Source organism: Pelophylax lessonae (assembly GCF_965119305.1).
Source record: "Pelophylax lessonae genome assembly, contig: HAP1_SCAFFOLD_946, whole genome shotgun sequence".
In the NCBI taxonomy this organism is placed as follows: Eukaryota; Metazoa; Chordata; class Amphibia; order Anura; family Ranidae; genus Pelophylax; species Pelophylax lessonae.
In genome coordinates this window covers 21,270-34,152 of record NW_028119414.1, presented here as the reverse complement: position 1 = coordinate 34,152, position 12,883 = coordinate 21,270, and the positions used below count along the sequence as shown (strand labels likewise).

The window sequence follows — 12,883 nt, the reverse complement described above, 5'->3', positions numbered from 1 at the left end:
TCTGAATGATTGCTGGAAGTAAACATCCTCATTCCTGTCACATACCTCATTTAAAGTCCCAAACCTTCCTTTTGTCTTTCGATTACAGGGATGGAGATGCAATACCTTGCAATCTCATTTAAAGTCCCCTCCCAGCAGTTTTTTCATAGGAGGCTATCGAACTTTCGTTTAACATTTTTATCTTTACCTGAGATTGTTGCTACTGGAACTAAAGTTCCATAGGTCCTCCAGTGCTCATCATCTATCCCTTCAAAGAAGCAGGCTGCTCCTTGATTACACCAGAATGGTTCCTCTACGTCAGACCGTAGGTGAGGGAATGTACAGTTACCGAGTTGGAAAAGCTCATACCATTCTGCAGTGTAATTTTTCCCAGTCAGGGAGCTCTTGAATCCAATAGCATCATGCATAATTTTCTAAAAAAAAAAAAAATTATAAGAAACAAACAATAACTTCTCTTGATAAAAGAACATTTTTTGAATTTGTACTGTCTTTAAAAGCAAGTCTACCATAGCAATGTGTTATGATAAACACCCCCTTTAGGTCCAGGGAGGAATTGTGGATGGAGTTTACCCACCACCCAGAATGTGGCGTTTTAGAAGATAAGCTGGTGGGAATGATAGGTCTAGCAGTATACTGGGGTCTATTCTATGTTTTGAAGTTGGCCCCTACAGTGTATAAATACAGTGTATAAATAGTCCATATTTAATAGTCACAGCAATTCATTTACATGCTAAAAACATATTTATGAGTGTCAACTGCTACATTTAAAATGAAAGGCACTTGGTAGGGCCATAGTGAGTGGAATAACAGGACCATACATTAGAACACAGCATGCATTACAGAGAATTGGAACCATCATCCCAGCTACACTGCGACTTCAGCTACTCTCCAAAGACAGTAGATAGGTATCTTATAAGGATGGGCATCCATTATGATTTCATCAGTTACTGTGCCATGTATAGAGTCTGTACCACATTATTTGTTAAACCATCATGCCATGTTTACCAATAATAATTATGCAGCATTATGCACAAATACTCTCAGATAAGCATGATAACACTAAGGCTACGTTCACATGTGGACGTAGCGGATCGCGGGCAGAATCACCGCGATTCTGCCCGCGATCTGGAAATCATTGCAAATCGCGGGACGCCTGTGCGATGCCCGTGATTTGCAATGGCACCCCAAACGCTGTGCGATGTTGCAGCGATTTCCGCCTGCCGAATCGCGGTAACATCACGCAAACAGAATCGCGGGACGCATGACGCACAAAGAAGCTCTTGTACCTTTTTTGGGCATCATGCGTCCCTCGATTCTGTTTGCGCAATGTTACCGCGATTCGGCAGGCGGAAATTGCGGCAACATCGCACAGCGTTTGGGGTGCCATTGCAAATCACGGGCATCGCAAAGACGTCCCGCGATTTGCAATGATATCTGGATCGCGGGAAGAATCACGGTGATTCTGCCCGTGATCCGCTGCGCCCACATGTGAACGTAGCCTTATTCTTTAGTGATGACTACATTAAGACCTCATTCACATGGGGATCTACTAAATGCTTTTTTCCAGGCAGAAGAAAAGCAGCTGCAAAAACCCTCCTAAGCTGCGTTTTTTATCAAGCGTATTTAGGCACGTCAAGTGCTTGGGCATTTATTAATTTCATTATAAAAAGTGCAATCAGCGCAATCTTAACAATAATAAATGAAAATTCCCAAAATATATAAAGTGCATAAATATCCGGCCGCTAACACTAAATGTGTATTCCACTGCACATCAACATGATAAATATCCAGTGCTGCACCAGAAAAAGTGCTAACAATTATAATCAATAAATTACATCAAAAAATGTTAACAGAAAATATATGGTGCAAAAGTAGTCCATATATATATATATAAATATTAATAGTGATAATTACCCGTGGCTAATATTTTTGTGCAAAATCCGCAAACAAAAAGTGCTCAGTGCTTCTCCACCACCCTTGCAGATGAGCCTCTCACCTCACTATGTGACCCTTGTTTCACCAGCCGGTCAGACTAAGCAGTTCCCCAATAGGGATAACTCCAATCAGGTGAAGATCTTTGGCTCTAATTCCTCAGATAAGTGATGATGGTTCACACATAAGGCAGAAAAAAATATCTAGTGCTCTCCATAGATTAAGAATCACCATAAAGTTTATTAAAAGATGTGTACTCAAAAGAAAGGCACAAACAGCTGTGCCAACTTTACAGGCATTCAAAAAGATCTCATGGCCACAGTCTGACATGGACAAACAGGCTCTGCTTTTTTTTTCTAGCGCAGCATTGTTGGATATTTATCATTTATTAATTTCATTGGCTGGAATATTAATTTATTCTGATCATTGAAATAAAAAACCATCAAGCGCTAAAAAAAGCCTAGCATTAACGCGCGTTTACACGCGTTTAGGTGAGTCAAGCAATTTTTTCTGCTAAAATGCTCCTCTCTTAAACACACAAGTGAGCTTTTTTTCCCCAGCCTCTAAACTCCTGTAAACGCCTATAGTTAAATGGACACAGGCTAGTGTGGAGAGGAGCTCAGAGGCAGAGAAAAAAAAAAAAAGCTCATAGACCGTAGGTATCATGCACACTTGAGCTCAAAAATGCCTGTTTTACAGATGTTCGATGTTTGTTTTTTTTTCTGCCTCTAAACGCCCCCCCCCCTTGTTAGCCTATGTATCCATGCACATATAGACTTTAACAGGGGTTTAGAGGCAAAAAAAAAAAAAAAAGACCTATCACTTGTGCGTTAAAAAGAGCAGCGTCATGGCTGAAAAAAAATGCCAAAAATGTGCCAAAACATGGCCAATGAAATGAATAAATGCCCAAGCGCTTGACGCATCTAAACACATTTGCAAATGTGTGGCAGGTTTTTTAAGCTGCTTTTCATCTGCCAGGAGAAAAACATTTACAAAAGCCCCAGTGTGTGTGAGATCTGGTACACAATGAGTTTTTTTTCTGAGGGCGCTGATCAAGAGCCGGTCAGCCCGTTTGTACTAGGCATTAGGTGAAGGTTACGGAGCATATTTCAACATTGCAAGCACAATGGCAGTCACAATTGTTTGGCCGGCATTCTGTCAGACACGGGCCGAACGTCTGCTGGTTTTTATTAAACGGGCCGATGTCGCCTGGCATTCAGCCCATGTGTACGGGGCTTTAGACAACAAATCCAGATTGCTACAGATTGCTAGAAAGTTGTGATTATCTGCAGGTGATTTTTAGTACAGTGACTGCCTAACTGAAAATTGCCACTGTGTATAAGCCTTAAAGGAGTTTGCCTCCACAGTCAGCAAATGCAAAGCAGAAATTTTAATATTTTAGCAAAAGAAATGTAATTAACTAAATTTTGTTACATTTTTGTGATCTCTGATGTGTAAAAAAATTCATAAATACACCTACAAAATGACCGAGAAGATCGCCATACTTGAATTCCCAAACTGGTGCCTGTAGTCGAAAAATCTCAATGGTGTCTTCATCTTTCATCAAGGGAATAGAACCATCTGCATATCCAGTAGGGCAAAATGTATACTGGGCTTGACAGTAGGGATCTGTCTTAGGACGGTAGTCAAATCGTCTGCATATAATAAGAAAATTAAAAGGTTACTCTAAAAAGAACTTTAGGAATTGCTGCAATTTGAGTATGTACTGTATGGAAAAAAACAAATGTCACCTGCTGTATGCATTTACTTTATCTATATATTAAAGTCAAATTCCAAGCCAAAATGAAAGATAAATAGTGCATTGTGCATCAATTACTTTACTTCTCAGTTTTGATTCCAAACACCTCTTCCTAAAGCCGGCCATAGACAGTTTGAATCTAGGCAGGTTCAGCAGTGCCTACAGCCGGGTGCTGAACTGCTGATTGTCAGAGGCTGAACGGACCGTGGCAGAGTGATCACACAGACAACTGTACAGCCCGGAGATCACAGAGCACAGGCACAGGGGGGGACAGATCACACACACAGCCTGATCACCTACCCCAGGGCAGCTTCTCCTCCATCCTAAAACATGGTGCCCACCTCCTCTGCAGCCCAAGCTGTCCTCTGACCCCCAAGAGCTGGCTCCTAACAGGCTGAGCTGCTGTTGACTTCCTCCACAGCCCTGACAGATGTCCTCCATGCCTGCTGCTGTCTCTCCCCTCGTGTTCCCTGGCCAGGCTAGTAGGGAAGACAGCAGCCGTGCCTGCGCCCCCTAGGCAGGAGTGCACCCTAGGCTGCTGCCTAGTTCGCCTAGCTGGAGTGCTGGCCTTGCACATTGGATGTTACTTTATCTTTCTTAGATGGCTGTCAGTGGCATTTTGGCAGAAAAAACACTTGATGCGTTTGGATGCATTTTCTGCCAAAACACCGTTCTCCTGGACACACTGCTGGTGGGCTTTTTTCTGTCTCTAAACACTCCTGCTTCTAAATTCTTCTAAAATCCTGTGGGGGTTATTTACTAAAGGCAAATCCACTGTGCATCACAAGTGCACTTGGAAGTGCAGTTGCTGTAGATCTGAGGGGGACATGCAAGGACAAAAACAGCATTTTTGCTTGCATATGATTGAATGATAGAAATCAGCAGAGCTTCCCTTATTTCAGATATTCCCCTCATATCCAAAGTAACTTGTAGAGCACATTGTATTTGCCTTTAGTAAATAAACCCCTATCTGTGCATGGACACATAGGCTAACATTTAGGGGCGTTTAAAGGCAGAAAAAACTAAAACTGCCCGACACCCCTAGGAGCAGCTAAAAAAATGTCCAGTGTGCATGAGGCCTAATAAATCAAAAAGTTAGTAAACTTAAAGTGGAACTAAGCCCTCCTATCGTCATCAGCCATGTAAGCTGCCATATTAGCCTATGTTTGGCCTTCAACTGCCATGATGTGATCAGTTATTAAATCTGTCATTTGATGGTTAGACAGTTTGATTGAGAGCACAAGCAAAGGGACAGTTACATTCCGTGCCGGAATGTAACTGTTTTCTGAAACTGTTAAATTGATGGGTTTGGCTCCACTTAAAAGTCCTCTCTGAAGATATGATAAGAAGAAGTGAGAAAGATACCACGCCCAGGGAAAAGATGACAAACCAAGGGGTCACTCCACCACTGTGGATAAGTTAACTGCTTACTGGAACAATTTGACCCTCAAATTATAGAGTGGTCCAAATCAGCACATAGTAGGATGTTCCCAGGGATCCTTACGGAGTATAGCAATTATCCAGTCCTTCATGAATGGCCAAAAAGGTGTGCTTGTATTGATGATGATATGACAGGATAGTGAGCCTCACTAATCTCCTTATGATGTACGGATAATCACCAAGCAGTGTGTACCTCCAAAGAAGAACTCCAATAGAGCAGTATGTAGACTTTTATTGAAAATAGATAAATATAGCAACTCACATGTAAGCAGATGTCTCTAAACATGGGCAAGCAAGATGGCCACGGCGTGTGTGTATTTGCGACGTGACGTGGATCTCTGACGCGTTTTGTCATCAATAGGACGTTGTCCAAGGCGCCTTTGACAACGTCCTATTCATGACGAAACGCGTCCACGTCATCCACGTCATGTCGCAAGTACATACAAGCCGCGGCCATCTTGCTTGTCCATGTTCGGAGTCATCTGCTTACATGCGAGTTGCTATATTTATTTCTTTTCAATAAAAGTCTACATACTGCACTATTGGCGTTCTTCTTATTTCGAGGTCCACACTGCTTGGTGATTATCCGTACATCATAAGGAGATTAGTGAGGCTGACCATTCTGTCATATCATCATCGATACAAGCATGCCATTTTGGCCATCCATGATGGGCTGGATAATTGCTATACTCAGTAAGGATCCCTGGGAACATCCTACTATGTGCTGATTTTGACCACTCTATAATTTGAGGGTCAAATTGTTCCAGTAAGCAGTTAACTTATCCTGAGCACAGTGGTGGAGTGACCCCTTGGTTTGACATCTTTTCCCTGGGCGTGGGATCTTTCTCTCACTTCTTCTCATCATATCTTCAGAGAGGACTTTTCTGAATTGCATTTATTATTCATTTAATGACTGTTTAAATAATATTGTTATCATTGGCGCTGCACCCCATTGTTTTACTATTACCTTGTGGATTACAATCATATCCTTTGGTGCTGGCAGCCTTTATATTTTTATTGTATTCAGATCTGACTGTTTTTGGACTGAGCGCAGTTAATTAATTAATTTTATTTGGCTCCACTTAAAGCGGTGTTCCAGCCTCCCTCTCCCCCTCCTCCTCCAAAAATTAAAAGTCAGCAGCTACCCATACTGTAGCTGCCGACTTTTATTATTAGGACACTTACCTGTCCTGGAGTCCAGCGATGTCGGCACCGCAGCCGATGTTTCCATCGGCTGTCGGGTGGTGCAGACGCCATTGCCGGTGAGGGAACCCGACAGTGAAGTCTTGAGGCTTCACGGGCAGGTCTCTAATGCGCATGCAGGGGAAGGAGGAGGGGGCCAAACTTCCGAGGGACAGTGCCGCGGCGCCGTCTCCCGGAAGTGGGGAAGGGTACCTGTCAAAAACAGGTACCCGTTCCTCCCTCCCCCCTGAAAGGTGCCAAATGTGGCACCGGAGGGGGGAAGGAAGAAAATGAGCGGAAGTTCCACTTTTAGGTGGAACTCCACTTTAAGGCTCCATTCATACCTGAGAGCATCAAGTTCTGGCGTTTTTCAGCTTTTTTTATTCTTTTTTGCAGCTTTTTACAGGCTTCCTTAAAACATTTTAGAAGTGTATTCCAAGTGTTTTACAGCTTCGGGCATTTTTGTTTAGCCAATAGAAAGCACTAGGGGGAGGGGAGAGAGAGGAAATTAGGGGTGGAGAGCTGCTATTTGAGCAGAAAACGCTCGTAAAAAGCTTGTAATACACTCAAGTCAGCCGTTTCTATTAAAGTCTATGGGGCCAAAAAAGCTGCCAAAAAAGAAGCTCATGTTCTTTTTTAAGCTTCAGGCGTTTTGCTTCAGATGACAGAATGCTCAGATGTAAACAGGGGCCATTCAAATGAATGGGATTTGGCTTGTTAAGCATTCTAGAGCTACAAGTTTAAGGCTCTGTTTACACTATGGCATTCCAGATCGTGGGCGATTCCAAATCACCGCAAATTGCGGGAAGCTCCTTGCGATCACCATTATTTTCAAAACACTCAAATCACGTTGTGATTTTGGTGCGATTGTCACCCAAAGAATCGTGGTAAAATCATGCAACCAGAATCGTGGGAAGTTCTGGAACTTCTTTAGGGCAATGGGTGTCCCCGATTCTGTTTGTTCGATTTTACCGCGATTCATTGGGCGACAATCGCAGGAAAATCACGCCACGATTTGAGTGCCATTGAAAATAACTGGGAATCGCAAGGCTGTTCCACGATTTGCGGCACTTCGCAATTGCTGGCAGAATCCCGGTGATTCCGCCCACAATCCTTATAACCATAGTGTGAATGGAGCCTCCAGCAAAAAATTTAGTGCAGCTGTAAAACGCAGATTAATAGAAGGACATCTGAAAAACTATAATTTCCAATGTGTCCAATTCACACCATAATGCGGCGTGGTGTTCAAATGCAAAATGTATGTCAACAGACGTCAAAATGCATGTCAATGGACATCAATGCACAATAAAACGCGACTAAAATGGATTGAAATGTACATGCATTTTAGCGCAAGTCAGTGTGAATTCTCCCTTAACACCCAATGTGTTTCTGGGGGCCTACTCTGCCCTCTACATCAGAGCCTAAAGAGGAGTTCCACTCATTTTTAATAATTAGCCTCATTGTAATGTCCACCTATAGTGCTGTACTGTTTGGGTAGTTATATCTTGAAATTTCTAAAGCGAGTACCTTTTTTTTAATAGTTTTCCCCTTGACTTCCAGTCGCGTTCGCCTAGGCGACTACATCAGCAGCCTGGCCCGTTGACTCCTGGGATATCTATGTCATCAATCCCAGAAGTCTTAGGGCATTTCGTATTATTGCGAGATTTCCTGACCAGAACTGCATCTACGGGACTACTGTGCGGGCATGTACCTCGTGACTGCGTAGATGTAGAGACGGGAGATGGCAGCTGCACGAAAACCCAGAAATTAAGCCAGGGTGGCTTCAGCTGCCCACATCTCTCATGGCCGCAGCCAAATCGAGGGTGAGAAAAGATAACTAATTGGATTGTAAGTAATTAGAATGTGCACATGGGAATCACTTTCCGTCGTGGTTTTGGTGAATTACAATGATCTCAAAGATTTTTTAAGCACAATGTTGGCTAGGAGACTGGAACTCTGCTTTAAGAGAATTGCTATACTCAAGCTGTAAATGAAATCTAGACAATCGTAAAATCTATTCTTTGGAGTTTACTAAGGCCAGGTTCACACATATGTGAATTTGATGTGGGTTTTCCCGCATCCAATTCGCATGACAGGAAAGTGTGACTGGCTCTCAAAGGAGCTGGTTCACACAGCTCCAGGACTGCCACGGTCTGCATTTTAAAAGGGTCCTGTGCGTCTTCTGGTCCGGTTCAGGTGCAAATTCAGGCAAATATCTGAACCTGATTCGAACAAAATTTGGGAACAGGAAGGCATCGGACCCCCTGCTGTGACCAGCGGCCACAACATATGTGAACCCAGCCTAAGGGATGCAGGGATCAATTATTCAGAGACAATTTGGTTATATCGTTGCCTACAGTGTCCATATCCTCTTGTAGGCAGCAATATAACTAAATTATGTCCAAATAATTAATCCCTGTGTCCCTTAGACCCCGCTCACACTTTTGCCACGCTAAAATGCACTATTCAAGCACAAGAAAAGCACATGAGAAATTGTCCCCTTTAAATCCCTTGTAACTGTTCACATTGGTGAGCAGCATTTTAAAAAATTGTGCATGCTCCTTCCATTATAAGCCAATGGTGATGCACTTTGGTGCGTTTTTTGAGTCGTGCCAATTTTTGACCGGGAATGAAACCACATCTAAAACACATATGCCTTGTATATATTTTAATGCCATGCATTATTATTGTGCTAAAAACATGATATGCATTTTTGGAAAAGAACTAGGGCCTCAGTCTCCACCAAGCCTTCTTCAAAATTCCTTGGCCACTACACCATCTCAGTGACAGCTGCAGTTTTGTAGAGGTATGGCATGCTTGCTTCTGCATTCATTTGCGATTCCAACAGGTACACAAATCTGCCGCCCACACCATCATTTGTCGTATAAAGCTACAATGGGGTTGTGAAATGGGTGGTGGGTGCTGTATGAATTCCCCGGAGGTGGCATAGTCACATAATAAAGAAGGTAGAGCTGCATGATTAATGGTTAAAAAAACTGCAATCTCAAATCAAATAACTCTCACAATCTTAATGGAGTTGGAAAGTCAGAGGGTTTTTTTAATCTTAATCCACTCTATGCATTAAGATAAAAAAAACCTTCTCTGTGTAGAAGCCTCCCCAGCAACCCCCTAATACTTACCTGAGCCCCATCTCTGTCCAGCGTTATCTACGAGTCCCTCGACTGTCTGGGACTCTCTTTCCTGATTGTCTGAGACACAGCCGTGGCGCCACTGCCTCTCGTGGCTATCAAAGTCAGTTAGCCAATTAGGAGAGAGAGGGGGCAGGGCAGGGCCAAATGGCAGCTCCATGTCTGAATGAACACACGGAACTGCAGCTCGGGTCGGGTGCCCCCATAGCAAGCTGCTTGCTGTGGGGGCTCTCAACAGGGGGGAGGGGCTAGGAGCACAGAAAAGGGACCCGAGAAGAGAAGGATTCGGGCTGCTCTGTGCAAAACCACTGCACAGAGGAGTATAGTATAATATGTTTGTTATTAAAAAAAAAAAGAAAATTACAAGATTTATAATCACTTTAATCTGGCATTTCCACCATTCAGTGCAGAGCTGTTCTCTGCTCACTGCTGACAGCTGTGAAAAAAAAAAAAGGCAGCCAGCAAAGTTTATCACAACATTACTCAGGGCTGAGAGATAAAATGAAACATTGTATCATTTGGTTATTTTAGATTAAGTGCCGGTTCACACTACCGCGGCACGACTTCGGGGGTGACCTGTAAAGTCGCGTGCACCGCGACTTCGGCGCAACTTACACGGACTTCATATAATGAATATCAATGCAAGTCGCTCTGATGTCGCCCCGAAGTAGTACAGGAACTATTTTCTAAGTCGGAGCGACTAGAGTCGCTCCTATTAGAACGGTTCCCGTAGCACTACATGGACCGCGACATGTCAGGCTGACCAGTCGCCTGACAAGTCGCGGTAGTGTGAATGGGCGCTAAAGGGATGAACTTCAGTCTGTAAATTAGGTCAGTTTAACCCAGGGCTTGACAAATTTGCCTGAAATCTAGTTGCCAGCTAAAAAAGTTAGGAGCCAGTTTTTTTTTTTTTTTTAAACAAACAACCAAGCTTTATTTCCAAAAAAATAACATACTAAATTTACACATAAGGACGACTAGAACCCCACTCTCCTCTATAGTGCAATTGGATGGAAACAGACTGTCTGTCTCTTTCCATCTGATGCCATCTGATCCAATCCACAGGATGGATAGAAAATAGAACCACCATCCATCTGTTTTTGGCGGACAGGATCAGATGGCGGCAGATTACTGCTCCATAGAGGGCCTTCGGCTGTGTGGCTGTGGCATGGCGATGAGGGAAAAAAAAATATACCATTTTTTTTTAATAATAATAATTGAAAAAAAAAATGTTTTTATATAATAATTAAAAAAAAATAAATATTATTTTTTTTTAATAATTTAAAAAATAAATAATAATAATAATAATAACCACACTCCCTGTCCACTTACCTTTAAGCAAAAGGTAAGTGGACAGGGAGATGAAGCCTGCAAACACTTCCCTCTCATCTCCACTTGGGAAGGAGATGGACAGGCATTGAGGACAGGCAGGGGAAACAGCCATTAGTGACTGCTTGTCAAACTCCCGGCCACCACAAGAGGGGGCCAGTTCCCCGTTCTCTCACTGAAGAAGGCCGAAAAGACAAAGCCTCAATTATCGGATGGCGCGGTAGTCCGTGCACTTGGTGAGTGGGTGGGGGGGGGGGGGGGGGGCGCAAAAGGGACAGGACACCTTCTGCAGTGCGCCCCAGGCGCCAGGTCGCTAATTCTAGTCGCCAATGGGACCTGGCGCCCGGGGTTTGTCGAGCCCTGGTTTAAACTCTTTAAGACTAAAGGCTTTAAGACACATGATAAGAAAATCGGAAGGGAAATTTCGTCCGAACGATCTGCCAATTTTCGGATTGTTAGTATAGTGCTTTCGACAGCCGATCACGGATTTTCGGACGACAAAAACTGGATGTGCAGGCTATAAAATTTTTATCATACGTGAACACAATGTCCGATTTTCATTTAATTAGTACAGTTTTCGTCTGAAAAAAATCATAAGAGCAAGACTAGGCATGCTCAGAGACAAAAGAACACATACAAAACAAATCAACACATGACATCACTTCTGAAGTAGAATTCTGTCATACAGGAATTTTCGTATGAAAGTAACCTCTTCACTTTCCATATGAGACTAGCATGCCACAAAAAACGGATGACAGATCGTTCGATAATCTGATCGTGTGTACGGGGCTTTAGTCTTTTTCTGACATTTGTTGCTTAACAGTTAAAATCTGTATTTTTAGCTAGAAAATGACTTAGAACCCCCAAACATTATATACATTGTTTTTAGCAGAGACCCTAGAGAATAAAATGGCGGTCGTTGCAATATTTTATGTCACACTGTATTGGCTCAGCGGTTTTTCAAATACACTTCAATGAATTAAAAAAAAAAAACGAAACAGTAAATGTTTTTGTATAATGTGAAAGATGATGTTACACCAAGAATCGTGATCCTTAGTCTAAGCAAAAAATTTGTGATTCTCATTTTATCCAGAATCGTGCAGCTCTAAAAGAAGAGCTTCTCTACTTATTAGATATAGATTGTTCTCATTATGGCTGCAGACAATCAGACATCAGGCTATAGAGGGCTCTATTGATTACAGGCTGGGGGTTGATTTACTAAAACTGTCATGTGCAAAATCTGGTGCCGCTCTGCATAGAAACCAATCAGCTTCCAGGTTTTATTGTCAAAGCATAATTGAACAAGCTGAAGTTAGAAGCTGATTGGCTACCATGCACAGCTGCACCAGATTTTGCACTTTCTAGTTTTAGTAAATCAGCCCCATTGTGTCTAATAGGCAGAAAGCACCTATGACTTGTTTGTTAGTGTGCTAAATTTACCTAAACCAAGTACAGAATTGTGACTTTCTATAATCTGACAGCCCATCACAGTAAGCAGATAGAAGTCCAGTCTAGTAAGGACATGGCTTACCTGTATGGCACTGGCCACAGCTGCACCCCAGCCACACTGCACACTGACACCCCGAGCAGGACCAAGGCTAGCTCCATCCTTGTCACATATACCCCCAGGACCACCGATCACCGCACTACCCCGGCTGTCACTAGTCTCAGGGCACTTCACTGCTGACTTCACATCAACAGGAAGTCAGTCAAGTGACCACTCAGACTGTCAAGCACTTCCTATTTCAAGCTCGTTTTTAGAATTTGTTCTAACTTCTGTACTCCGATGGGGGTCATGTGTTAGTTTTAGTATTACATTATCTATACAGTAATCTTCACGAGGTGCCCAATTGCCAGGAATAAAGATGGCCGCCGGGGAATTAGGGTGGGAAGTGATGTCAGCAGCAACGGGAATGAAGTAGGTGGGTGGGAGCAGGTTGTGTGGGAGGGGAGGAGCTAGGGTTGGACGTCAGCAGCACAGAGTGACACTTGTAATAGAAAGGTGCTCTGTGTTGTGATGACTGCTTGCTTGGTCAGTGAGATGCTGCATCAGATGTAACTGTGTGCTGTCACTGCTGTGATGGAGGATATA

At 43.1% G+C, this 12,883-nt stretch overlaps 1 protein-coding gene across 1 annotated transcript; it reads right to left on the bottom strand.

The window, feature by feature from the left end:
- Nucleotides 1-187: 187 nt before the first annotated feature.
- Nucleotides 188-12,462, bottom strand: LOC309544100 (bis(monoacylglycero)phosphate synthase CLN5-like; the record flags this gene model as incomplete). Its single annotated transcript, XM_082276480.1, has 3 exons — nt 12,323-12,462; nt 3,413-3,587; nt 188-413 (listed from the first exon to the last, which is right to left on the bottom strand). Coding segments are annotated over exons 1-3 (478 nt in total), but the record flags the coding sequence as incomplete, so codon positions are not given.
- Nucleotides 12,463-12,883: the final 421 nt, after the last annotated feature.